Below are 13,654 nucleotides of genomic sequence, written 5' to 3' on the forward strand. Positions count from 1 at the left end.
GGTGTATTGCGTGTCTGAGGAGGCAGAAAGTGTGCTCATGATTGCTCACTATTAAAAGGAATGAAGTGTCACAGATTCTTGTAATAATGACATCTTCTCTGGTAAAAGCAATATTTATTTTCTCTGGATTGTAATCAGCAATTTGTTATAATACAACAAACCCTTGTGAAGTTGTAACAAACATGCAGCTTTTTTCAGAAACTGGCAGCTTTTACATTAAATTAAATTGTACCAACACAAAGAAATGTTAATCAGTTTATACAGACAGTGGATCTGTAGAATATTAATACAGTTTATACCAGTGGATTTCTATAAAATTAGCAGAAAAAAAATTAAATCTAGAAAAAAAAACTGTCACTGAAGACTGATTTAACAGCATGCAGATTTGGCAAAAGTAAAATGGATTAGAAAACAATCTTTGCAGTTTACGCTCTTTGCCGAGAGTCCACAACAGGCAGAAACAATCTGTTTACGATCATACACCACAAATTCTGAATCTCTCTATTTAAAGACAAAGTACAAAATGAAAAAACACCAACAGTAAACCAACAAGCCCTGAATTCAGAAGGTTTCCGACTAACTGATAATTACACAACCAAACAACCTGCCCCGTTTCCATTCAATTCTCAAAAAAAAGAGAACAGCAAATCAAGCGTTAATCAAGCGTTTCCACTAACTGGTTTGGAGCAAATAAACTCGGCTACAATGTAGTTTGGTCAGAAGTTGGCTCCACAGGCTACCCGAGGCTGTAATGTGCCAGTAAACGAAGTAGAAGACTTTTGCGAACCGATAACCAAACAAGTCTCCTTGGCCATCTAACCCACCTACAATGAAAAATGTAGAACGATATACAGTACAGGAATCTGTTTCAATTGGGCACATAATTGTTCTTTCATGTCAGCTACTATTTCCATGTTTTATGATAAAGAAAGATTAGCATTAACACGTTATGGGAATATCCGAGAAGACACCGACAGTGGAAACAGCCAATCAGTCATGTGAATTAAGTTAATTATGTCAAAGATTATTCAGCAATAGTTTTTCTATGATCCGTTTATCACATTAACTGTTTTCCGACAAAGGTAGAAACAACCTCATGCAAGTGTAAAACTTGAGACTTAAAGTTTTATCGAATTTCAAAATGCTCATAGAAATATGTGAATGGAAACGATACCGTGAGCTGCAAGTCAAAACTGTCCACAGGGACCTGATCTCTAAATATACTGTACATCAATCCTTTGGTCCATACAGAACAAAGGCCCCATGATTTTAAAACAAGCAGAAAAAATAAGTGAAACGTAAAAAAGAAAAGAAAAACTAGAGCATAAGTGAAGGAATGACTTTCAGACCTAGTGACACTTAACAACCCACTACAACAGTGCTTTCAGTGAGATGCATACGATCCAGCAAAGCTATTTTTATTTCCAACTTAGGGAGCGGAAGGTGCAACAGTAGCCATGGAGGCCTCCTGTGCATCATGACGCCACTTTCTGCCGCGCATCAAGTCCACTCTGGAGAACGTCTTCCTGCTCTAAGGTTCACTGGGACATGATGAGCTGTGTCCCAGTTCAGAGCTGGATCACCAGAAGTCACATTTCTAGACTGAATACGTCATAACGGGCCAACATATATGAAACATTGCTTAAACTAGACCTGACCTAAACTTGCGGATACATTTATTATCAACCTCAAACACTACTTGCCAGCATTTCGTACACTAAAACTTTTAAATGTTAACTCAGGTATCACAGAACTTGTCACAGTTGCCGGTATTCATCCTAAATTCCAGCATTACTTGGGTTTTCTGTAACAGTAGTCTAAGGTTGTCCCTGACAAAGTAAATTAAATCCTTAGTCGACTGATTGTAAAATCATGTCTTTCTTTTCTTGCTCATTGAACCCACTGTTTAAACTTTATGTATCTATAGAAATATAATGTCGCTGTATGTAGAACTGACGAGGAGCGGAGATCGATAGACAGGGAGACAGGGTTTCTTATCCTGCTTGCTTTTTGTGGTTGAAAAAAGAATTTCTTTCTCCATTGATCCACAGACAGAAGTGAAAAGACAGGGAAGTGAAGGGACAGTCAACGGGAGAGAAACGCACCTCATCCGGCTGATTTTAGAGAATCGTTCATAGTTAATAGTGCTTTGTTCTGTTATTTATAAAAGAGCCTCTGATTCATTACCACATTTTCCTGTCACTACGACGGCTCCAGGCTCCTTAGATTGAATCGTCGACTATTCGGGGTCACCCCTCGAGTAGTCTGGACTATAGATCCACACATTGTACTGATATCTGCATGTTTAAGTTAATAGAGTATAATTTATTGGGAGGTATCGGTACAGCGTGTGGATCTTTTGACTGACTTCTGCTACTTTTGCTCAGTAACGGTAGACTGGTTCAGCCAGATGTTATCGCCTCTGGCTGACCCACCGTCATGTGCACCTTCCTTCAAAAAGGTCCAGACCTTGAAATAGGACACAGCTCCAGATGTTTTGGGGCCAAGTGGGCTTAGCCTGGAAAATGTGGCCTCAATGTGAACTGCACTAGTCAGAGTCTGATCCTGAGTCCTCAGGTGGATCACAGAGAGTTTCTTCAAGAGGTGCTAACGTCCCGTCAGGCCTGACCCCCATTGGCCGGATCACGTTCTGCCTGTGGACACAAAAAGAAAAACATCAGGTTTCCCCCTGCTGGATAGAAAAAGATTAGATAGGAAGGTAAAACATATCAATGCAATTTCCAATGTAAACAAAACCTAACTTTGTTCACAACCCTTTGTGTCATCGAACAGTATTAAGAGGGCTTTTACTTTTACATCTTTACTCTCTTACATCGAGAACTCAAGGACCCCCCCTTCCCCTTCAAGGACACTTGCCCCCGTCTGGCCATCCTCTCTCTCTCCCTCCTCCTCCTCCTCCTCCTCCTCCTCCTCCTCCCCCCCTCCTCCCCTCCTCCTCCTCCTCCTTCTGGGAGATTAATTACAGGATCAGCACTCAAACTAATCTCCTCAAAGCCACGGCTGCCCCTTCATCCTAATCCAATTATACCTGTTCTGTGTGTCACCACTTCCTCTAAGATGATTTATCAGAGAATTATCTACCACAGATATAAAAAAAGGAACCATTTGCATTAATTTGTAAAGAGTTCAAATTTAAATGGCCAGGTAATTCCCACTGATTCCTCCAATTAAATTTAACTTATCCTTAGAAAACTGCAAGTTAAGTTCTAAATTCACAGGAGACCTGTTGTGTGGTTACATCTGAAACTATTCCAGCATTTTAGAAGAAAAAAATATTTTCAGTGATAAAACCTTCAGAGGGGCCCCACCAGTCCACAGTCTTATATCACCGGTTAGAGTCAGCAGGTAAAATGAGGACTAACAAGACAACACAAACAAAAACACGTTACATTATCTCTCCCAATTAGCGCACAAATATTCCCTCCTCTCCCACTCAGCAGTGACAGAGGACCGGCAGATGTGAGAGGGGGTGGGTTGGGGTGCAGAATATGTGCTAATTGGAGGACCAGTTAAGCAGTTAGGGGAGCACATTCTTACAGGGCTCTGCCTGATCTCCTTAGAGCCTGTACTGAGGAAGCACCTCTCCGTCATCATCAGGATGAGAAGAAAGAAGTTGCAGCCTCAGAAAGGAATCTTCTTCTTCGGGGCACACGTGCCTCATTACAGCTCAACCCTCTATTTGGCTTAACAATAACGAGGTCAGCTTACTTATGTCTGTTCACCCCCGTCTCTTCGTCCACGTTCCACCCAAATTGCTTTGTTGTTAGTTGTGCCTCTGTCTCAGCCCACTCCCTGTCTGGCCAATGACGGGCTCCTCAGAATGACAACAATAAAGTCAAGACACGTGTCATCAAAAACCTGAATGTGGCAGATAAAAGGAACCAGGACCGTCAAGCCGACTTTGTGTCCCAATTAGGGGATAATTAACGGAGCTGTGGTAATGATGCTGCAGCGGCGTGCCGGCAGCTTCCATTTACTCTGGCTGAATGCTACGGCGTGCAGGAAGTCCAGGCCTAATTGAAGCTGCGGCTAACGGCAAGAGATTCTTCCTTTGATAAATCAGTTGGCAGGGAGCATGCTCACTGTTACCTTTGTACAGGCATTGTGCTCGACTAACGTGAGCCTCTGCTCAGTAAGGAAAGGTCAACACAAATACAGCAGGGCTGTTTGCAGAGGAAACAATGGATAATATGAATAATTTGGAGGGGAAGTTGTTCAAACTGACAAAGTTAATGATCTTAGTCGAGCCTTTGACAAATACTGGATTGTGTTTCTTGTGCAAAGATTTCTGTGGTGTCTTAAGTTGTAAATACATTTTTGTTGTTTGGATTGCTAACAACAAAGAAGATTTTCAGATATATATTGATTTCTATTCATTGATTCTGTTGATCAGATTGTATTGAATTTTCCGTTATACAGACACCAAACTATGCTAAATAGAGCATCAAAGCTCTCAAAAACCTGTCAACAGATTGAAATTAAATTAGTTTTTTTGTGTGGCTCTAGATACAAATGCAGAACTATTATTTCTTGACAAAACTAAACTCTTCCACCATTTTTTGTCATGAACTACAGAAATATGTCGTGCACTGTGTATTTTATTATTATTATTCTATGTGCAGATTAGGATACTGGTGGGGCCTAAAATGTTCTGAACATGGGATGTTCTGAACATGGGATGTTCTTCTGACCAAAGAGTTTAAGATGCTGACTACGGTATCATAACATCCTCGATTCAAGTCTGGGAACTTTGTTGCATTTTGTCCCTGTTGTTTTATTCTCATTTCCTGTCAACTCTCTACTGTCTATTCCCCCCCCCCCCCCCCCCCCCCCCCCCAAAAAAAAGTGCTCCTGTAAAAAACTTTTTAATCATTTACAGTATTATTATTAATATAAATTCTGCAGTCCCTAAACAGTTACTTGCTCTCTGCGTCTGTTCTAGTTTGTGTATTTACCTTGACAACTTGTCAAACATATTGACAAGTTTCTGGGCTTCGTACTCCTTCTGCTCTTCGGTCATCTCCTCGATGGGGTTCGGCATCGGCTCCTCCACATGACCGGTGATAGGGTTGATGCTGGAACAAGCAGATGTGGGAGATTAAAAGGTGCAAAAGGTGATTGCCTCTCAAAGGCTCTCAACATGCAGCCGTGAGCAAACCAGTGGGGTGGGCTCACATGCACTAACATGTACTAAATGAATGCACGGCCAACCGGCTATGTCGACAAAACAAGGAGAAGCTCGGATAACAACACACAGAGGAAGAGCGACTTCATTCTCTGCTCGGGTAGACATTACTCTACTATATCTTTACAAAGCAAAGAGTTGTTTGCTGCTATATTAATGTTTAGAACGTTAAATAGAGCTCATTTAATGAACAGCTGCAAACAGATTCATACTCGATCAATGTATACAGAGTTGTTGTCAATGCTTTATTCTAAGACCTGTGCAGAGCACTCACAATGGCTTAGCAGATTTGTATTCCTCTGTGTCGGAGTCTTCATCTTCAGAGTACTGAGTCTCTCCTCTCCCTCCTGCGAGAAGTCCTCGAGCCACCAGGAGTCCTGCTGCGTTTCCATATCCTGTGTACTTCAACAGGTTGTCCACTAAAAGACACCACAAAGACCAAAGGTTGTGCAGTTACATATAAATGTTCACGTGTGATCACGAGCCCAGCTGCTGTTATAGTTATGCAGCAATCATGCATCTGGCAGTTCACGCCTTCATCCTTTACACCCAACTGGAGACGCCATTCCTGCCCTCTCATTCTCATACTTTCTCATCCGATTGTGCTGAACCCCATGTTCCTCCCATGACCCGACCGCTGCTCACCGCTCTCTTTGCAGAGGACAAAGAGAAACTCTGCAGCCGTCTGCTTCACACCCATGTCAACATGTGTCATGAGGCGAACCAGCTTGTTTCTGGTGGTGGTGCCGATCTCTGGCCTGATCTTTACATCTTTCAGTGGGGGAAGTACCTGAGGGTGCAGACATTATACAAAGTTCAGATTATTGTTTTTCTGTCACTTTAACCAACCTCAGAAACATAGTAACTGGCTAATGAAAACACACATACACACACACACACACACACATTATTAAATAGTTATAAGGTCATTAAAATCTGGTTAAAACTTCGGGCGTGCAGATTCTGGCCTTCCACATGAAAAGAGAGAAATGTCATTCACATGAGAAATGTCACGTACTTTATTAGAATCAGTCTGCAGCTACTGTACCTGAGCTTTGATATATCTGCGGATCTCCCTGTGGTGTCTGGATCCTTCAGTCAAAAGGCTGAGCACCGGAGTCAAACCTTCTTTGTAGTTGGAGCCCTGCTTGGAGTGACACAAACCACAAACACTTCACAAGCTGCACAAGCTGTGGGTAGGTTTTAATCAGTGGAGCACATATGGGTGACATACAGAATAATGAGGTAAAGACAAGATGAGTGGATGAAGAAGTGAATGACGTGCAGTAAAGCGTTGTCTCATGTTGTGCTGTGAACGGGCCCTGCACTGGTTCTGAGTGTATTTTAGTTCTGCAAGGCCTGTAGTGTCAAATCCAACTAGTAATTGTACTACACTAGTATCACTTGCACTGACTATACTGTAAAATACATAAACATTATTGAATGTGATTTTCAGTGTGTACACAGCCAGCTCTCTCTATGGATTTGCTGCAGAGGATGAACTTTACCTTGTCCATCCTTTTCTCCATGAAGTCTATTAACATCTGGACTGCATCCATATTTTTCCCACCATATATCTCTAGTCCGCCCTGGACAGGCACGTCGATTAACACATCCAGGCAGGACACAGGCAGGTTATTCAGCAGGTTGATGGCATGGCTGGAAATACATTTAAAAAACAATCTCTTAATGACATATGTCTTTACAAAATATTTGATATTTAACAGTCAATCAGCAGTTTCTGAGATGAGACTGCCAAAAGGATCTGTTGGGTTAAAGAGTTTATAAGTGAAGATGATGATTAAAAGATAAGATTTGGAACATTTGGAACTGTTAAAGCTACACAAACCTATGTTGTCAGGAGAGCAATGTACAGGAAATAAAGTTGTATAACTGAAGTGTTCACTACTACTACAACCCCAGCTGTGTTTAGTAACTGGAAATGTCTACCTTCATAAACTGTTGAGGGATTCTTTAAGGCTGCCCGAGTTTTGAGTTTAATATAATACTTACGGAGTAAAAAGCTCTTTTGGTGATTACTGCCAACGCCAAATATCCCAGCTCTTCCAAAGCACAGAACTCATATTTGTGAGAAGAAAAAAGTGGTGTGTAGCTCCACCTTAAGAGAAGATCTCAGTAACCTGAAACATCTTATTACTTGTGCGATGGATGCAGACTGATTTTAAAGTTGGTTTCTCAATTTTAGGGCTGCACCTAATGACATTTTTTATTGATTAATATAACTATTATTTTTATTTTTGGATTAATCTAATAACTAATTCATCAATTATTTGTTTAATTAATTTACCGAAAATAAACATCAAAAACTTGTCTGATCAATATTTCATTACTGTATTTAATGATCTATTTTATTCAAACAACCAAATGTAACGAGATAGTAGACCCTGTTTGTCCAATGACACAGGGAGTAACGTTACCGGCAGCGGTGCATAAAGTACTGTTAACATGGGGTGATAAAGAAACAGTTTGAAAATCAAGTTTAAAAGACTTCTACTAACAGAAACACGATCCGTGTGTATATAATCCTAACGCATCAATTACAGATTAGACCTATATTTAAACACCTCAAACCTGCCGTAATGTGGTTTTGCTGTTTTCTCTAAAAATACAACTTTATCCATTCACACTCCCTTACTCCACTTAAACCGGTATTCACATTCAAACAAATAACAATAGTTAGGTTAGTCAAAGGCCAAACACCCATGACTTGACAGGTCAAGAGAAACATCAGTCTCTTTTACATGACACTGTTTAAATATCAGTCTCTGGATTCTTGGCATTCCTGCATTAAATTACCATGAGAAGAAGACACTGCCGCAGTATTACGACAGCTAAGAGCATCTAGAAGATGAAACACCCAGCGAGGCTCCAAAGAAACATGTCTGTTTTTCCCACGACAAACCAGTCTGCTATCGGACCGTGTGCCACCAGTCTTGATTTACAGGGGCAGCTCTCTCACTCACTTTGCTTACATGCAAATCACAGCAGGCAACAGCAGAACATGGACACAAGTTGGTGGAAGCACTTTGTTTCACAGGTTGCCAAAGTGCAGAGCGCCTTGATCCAATGTTCATGGTGTAGCTTACTAAAAGAGATAAAAATATTAAGAGTGAAGAACAGACTTCTCACCTGTGTGCTTCCTCTGTTTTCTCCTCGGTCTCAGTTTTCAGCATCAACAGATGACGCAAGATGGCAGCGATGAGTCGGAAATGGTGGTCGTCCTCCTATTAAATTAAGGATGTACAAAAAAAGTGAATTCCAATGCAGACCGTTCAATTGTTCAGAGGTAAAGGAAAACAATGAGACTCAAACTACAAGGACAGGGACCTGGAAGCAAAGGTCTAACTGCAAAATGAGCTGCCTTAAAATTCAGTGAGGCGTCACTACCAGTGTGCAAATTACTTGATTAACACCAGACACCCCATGATAGCCTAACAGCTAAATTTTTTTTGGGGGGGGGAGTTCTGTAATAATCATTAAACAATTGTTTTTCATATGTAAGATTGTCACTAAAAATGTTAAAAGTTTATTTTTCCCAACAGTATTCATAATTCAAACTGCAAAATATTGTGTGTTTTTTCCTCTTATATCACCCGTTTGTTCCTCGTAAGGCCTTTTTATATCGGTGACGGTGTTACAAATGTTGTGTAGTTTAGAAAACATCATGTTACTCTGTGCAACCTGAAAGCAGTGGGGTTTTTCTGCTTCTACATCATGGTTATACTTGGTTAAAAATAGTGACTCGGTATGCATCAAGTGTATGAATTATGTCAAAGAGAAAGCAAAGTTCATTAATTGTGTACCATGCATTTGTAAAGTAAGATATCTAGCCTGCATAGTGTGTGCATGGTGTGTATAGCCCAGTTGATTGCCTTGGCTTACATCCACGAAATCCTGTGGGTCTATATTGAGTCTGTGTACGAGTTCAGCGTAACACTGGAGCACTAGGTAAGGGGGGGATTGCCACAGGGGATTTCGCACACTGGTCACATCCAGTCTGAGCAAAAAGAGGAGAGCTAAGGGATGGAGTGAGATCAAAGCTTTAAGTCTAGGTTCAAAAAACAGAGGAGGAAGAGGAAGTTTGGATTTCTACAGAGTCAAAGAGGAGAGCAGGGTCTAACTTGAGAACTAAGAACTGAATTTGGTGTCATTAAGACTTACACTGTGTCAGATGTAGCCCTTGCAGTCATGTGTCCGCTTCAGTCAAAATTGCATGAAATGTTTGACAGTAATTTTCAGAAATCAGCTTTAGATACAAACTATTGCATGATAACTTCATCATGAATGACATCAACCACAACCAAATGTAACACTTGACACATGGTCCAAAAGCTTATGTACCAAATATCTTCCCATTTCATTCACAGGATAAGATGATACCATTGTTTTGGCATGTGTGTAGCCTATGAAAGAGAGACATTTTGTCACAGCAGGAAAAGCAAAAGTGTGAATAATAAAATAATTGATGGCTCAGTGCTGATAGGCACTTGTGCTCCAGGTAAAAAGTATTTTTTCCTTAGGAAGGTTCATGAGAGTTGTGACCCAGAAGAATTAAGTGGCAGCAATGGTATGTGCTGTTTGCATTCTCTAAATGCTAAGGAAAGGTGCTTGAATGCTACCTTTCTTAGCTTTCCTTTAGCATAGGGTACACTTTACAAAAGGAAAGGAGATAATGCCGCCCTTGCAGCAGCAACATTTAAAGCAATGCGAAATTTAGCCCTCAAAACATTTGCCATTGCTATGTAATTGTACACTATGGACAAACAAATAAAACATCCTTCTTAAGAGGTGTGATTCTGTTCTAGACAGGAATCCTTTCTTGAGTTTTACAGCCTTGGGTTTGTCACTGTAGCCTTCTCATGTGTTATACTTAAAGTTGCTAGAAAAATAACTAAAAGAAAACATTTGTCGGCCATTGTGTTACTGCAGTTGGATTAGCACCACAGTTGTGGATTTCCTAAATTCTTATGAATTCTCCTTCACATCTTCCTTGACCTCATGACGTTTTGCCATAAAGGATAAGTGGTTAGGAAAACACTTGGACGTCATTCTTTGACTATTCAATCACAGACTTAGAAGTGTCCAGAAAAAAGACATTTTGAGTTGTCTTGCGCTGACCCTTTAAATGCCACACTGGTTACAGCTCATCACAAATTGCATTTGTGTTACTGACAATGTAAATTGACAACATTTATTTTATGTCACATTTACACTGAAATGGTTATATATAGTCATAATTTGGCTGTTGTGGGACAGTCGGATCGGTAATTGACCAAATGACTGAGCCAGAAACATTTAGGTTTCTGCTAATGCATACAAAGAAAGCAAACCCACATGACTCGCTTGCAACAGACTTACAAGATAGAACCTTAACACACTCACCTCCCCACCAGTGTCAGACAGTGTGAGGTTGAACAAGGCTTTGAGCGCCTCCATTGCTCTCTCGTTGTCCTCTGCAGGCATGGGCGGAGCCTGTGGATCTGGACCGGCAGCTTCATAGGGACCAACCCAGCTCACATCCAGGGTGTGCTCCAGGACCTCCGTCAGTAGTCTCACAGCATGCCATTCTCTCCTCAAAACCCCTCTCACATCAGGTCTTAGTGCAGACACCAGGAAGAGAAGGCGCAGTGTGAAGAGGCCCACCTCATGGTGCCATGTACGGGCTGTACGCAGGGTGGCACAAAGGCCATGAACCAGCTGTACGTCTACACTAACCTGCTGAGCAGCAGGACTATTGTACACCACATTGCATAGGCACTTCAAGGCCTCCACCACCACCCTCTCCTCCTCCTCTGATTGGGTTTCTTCCTGAGAGATGTTCTGGTTGTCATCGCCTTCCTCTCCAGCGCTCAGCCTCGCCATTCCTCCCAGGATCAGCATGCCCTCCCTGGTGGCTACAGGTGCGAGGACACGCTTGTCTCTGGACAGGATGCGGAGTGTCTCCAGACATGTCTTCTGACAGCTAGGCTTCACCCGCCTCCCAAGAACTGACAACACACTCTGGCACAGCTTCTGAAATATAGATATTATAGATAATAACTTAAGTGGGTTACCCTGACCATATAATAACCAACTGCTCAAATAACTAGTACTCACACTGCGCAGGGATTCTTCCTTTTGGTCAAAACTGAAGGTGTGACTGTTCTGAAACACATAAGATGCTCATTGTGGACACCAAACAACCTGACATGTCACAGTCCCTATTATAAATAAACCCCAGCCTCTTGGAAAAGGATTTAATTAGTTCCCAAATACCTCCAACATATAGCTAAAGTATGCTAATATTGCTCTATAACTCTACGTGCAGTAACATGATTAGTTAGGGAGCATTAGCATTATCAGCACTAGGACGTTGGCGTTATAAACAACGTTTTAAGGCTTTGATTGTCTCATTCATAGGTTTGTGTTTAACGATGCAACATGAGATACAATATGACAGTGCCAACATCTTAACTTAGTCGGCTGGTAAGATGTTTGGCTAATTCAAAGCTAGTTGTTTAGCTAGCTAGCTAACATTAGCAGCGCAGTTTGTTATGGTTGACATAAAAACGAACAGAGCCGCGATTTACCTCTCGAATATACTGCCGCAGAAACTTCTCGATTGCCTCTTCGTCGGCAGTTTCAAGCTGTGACAACATAGTATTCAGATCCATGGTGGATATCGGAGGATAGAGTAGCTTGGTTTGGACGTGGCCAATGGGTGCGATGCAGCTATCTAGCTAGCTGGCAGGCTAGCTCCTATTGAGAGTGTCAGTGAGGTCTGCTTCTGTCAACAGGGAAACTCCCCTGACTGTCTGACTGTCTCCATCACTTCAGGGCTCTTCACTGCTACTGACATTACAAATATACCGTTTTCTAATACATATATATATATAGAGATGTAAATATGCGGGTATATAAGCCTGTATAGGGACTACATGTCAGTTTTATATGTCTGAAATATTTAGGACGGAAAGACATGGTTGAATGTTTGATATATTTTATTGAATATATAAATATTTCAATATGGCAACAAGTTTGAAACGTATTTGACAGGAAACATGCAGGGAAAACATTTAACTTGTATGCAACATATTAATATGAGACTATGCAATTAGTATCTCCTTTGTGGAATTTGAAAATGAAGGAGATCATTAATAATGTATTATTCCTTGACAAGATATTATACCATGTCATGTCAGAGGTTTGGGTTGCAACTGTCAACAAGTGTCAAAAAGCCTTTTTTTAATGGAAAAAGCTTGCTTGTAAATTCTTCTTTGACAGTCAGGAATATCATGTTCACCCTGGTGTTACTGAGTCAGTCGTGCCTGTGAAACTGACTATGTGGCCTATACAAAGCTATTTATTTATGAAAAAAAGGTTAACTTCCACATTTATGCTTATTTGAATAACAAACATATACCCATACAACTGGAGGGTTGCCAATGGTGTTTTTGTTACATTTGTGAGGCATCACAGATTAAGAAAATATTAATCTGAATTGTTTTATTGATTTGTGGACTTAGAAAATAGAAGAATTGATTGTATACAGTGAGTGAGGTGATGACGCATCAGATCCGTCTGTACAGAGAAAAAAAACACAGTTGGGCAGGTCTCAATCACAGATGCTGGAACCACTTACTGATCCAAAAGTAGCCCTCGTAAGGACTGTGGTGGGAAAAAAAATCCTATACCCGCTTTGCATGAGTCTTCTAATGCTGAAATACATAATACCAAAAACCAGGTTGTCTTTTAAGTATTTATTCTCTGCACAGAGAAGGTTCAATCATCACAACAGAATGCGTACAGTCTCAGTGAGGAAGAACCTCGAAAAAAGTGAGCAAGCTTTCTTTATACAGAATGAGCAAAGGTGCGGGCCGATGGCCAATGTTACAGACATCTCGGTCTCAGACTTTTGGTCTCAGACTGATGGGAACAACAAGTGAAAACAAACAGCCATCAACCAAAACAAGCGGCCCAAAGGCCTTGGCATGGAACATTCTCATACAACACAGTTATCTATGTGAACAGGCAAGGGAGAATTATTCTTCTGCACAACAGAGACACGGTGAAGTTCAACAAAGTTCAGAGCAAAATTACTTATGCATGAATACAATATACTGAGTAGAAATATATACTACGTAAAAAATTACCATTACAGGACGTACAGGTGAATCACTGCCACTATCCATGTCATTAACTGGGCTCAGGATATATGTTGTCTGCAGTTGCCTCACATTAACAACCTCCAGGGTTTGAACCTTAGTTTGTATGTTTTCTCTTTGTCGGTGTAATCTTCCTTCATTAGTACAAAGACATGCACATGGATCGGAGAATCTAAACTACCGATAGCTGTGAGTGTAGATATGTCCTTTTTCCTCCTAATAAATGTTCCCACAGGTCACTTTCCCTTCATGACCATGAACAGTAATATTTCCAATAATCCAA

At 40.9% G+C, this 13,654-nt stretch overlaps 1 protein-coding gene across 2 annotated transcripts; it reads right to left on the reverse strand.

The window, feature by feature from the left end:
- Nucleotides 1–71: 71 nt before the first annotated feature.
- On the reverse strand, nucleotides 72–11,953 carry ric8b (RIC8 guanine nucleotide exchange factor B). 2 transcript variants are annotated; one of them, XM_068722763.1, is made up of 10 exons: nucleotides 11,797–11,953; nucleotides 11,324–11,371; nucleotides 10,610–11,239; nucleotides 8,357–8,451; nucleotides 6,715–6,865; nucleotides 6,255–6,350; nucleotides 5,852–5,996; nucleotides 5,481–5,625; nucleotides 4,977–5,096; nucleotides 72–2,654 (listed from the first exon to the last, which is right to left on the reverse strand). In XM_068722763.1, exons 1-10 carry the CDS (start codon nucleotides 11,878–11,880, stop codon nucleotides 2,549–2,551), a joined length of 1,620 nt encoding a protein of 539 aa, XP_068578864.1. In that variant the 5' UTR covers nucleotides 11,881–11,953; the 3' UTR covers nucleotides 72–2,548. The 2 variants fall into 2 exon arrangements, with proteins under 2 accessions (XP_068578864.1, XP_068578863.1); XM_068722762.1 differs by having other exon boundaries at nucleotides 6,255–6,353.
- Nucleotides 11,954–13,654: the final 1,701 nt, after the last annotated feature.

This window comes from Cebidichthys violaceus, unplaced genomic scaffold (genome assembly GCF_023349555.1).
Source record: "Cebidichthys violaceus isolate CVI_PGR_0920_01 unplaced genomic scaffold, fCebVio1.0.p SCAF_3, whole genome shotgun sequence".
NCBI lineage: Eukaryota > Metazoa > Chordata > Actinopteri > Perciformes > Stichaeidae > Cebidichthys > Cebidichthys violaceus.

What these genes read in the sequence shown, in the direction of transcription:
- ric8b (XM_068722762.1), bottom strand. Translation starts at nt 11,880, where the DNA reads ATGGATCTGAATACTATGTTGTCACAGCTTGAAACTGCCGACGAAGAG. An exon ending in TGTCCTCTGCAAAGAGAGCG is followed by an intron (nt 5,626 to 5,851) that starts GTGAGCAGCGGT and finishes GGTGTCTTTTAG; the next exon opens with TGGACAACCTGTTGAAGTAC. An exon ending in ATGTTTGACAAGTTGTCAAG is followed by an intron (nt 2,655 to 4,976) that starts GTAAATACACAA and finishes TTGTGTCCACAG; the next exon opens with GCAGAACGTGATCCGGCCAA.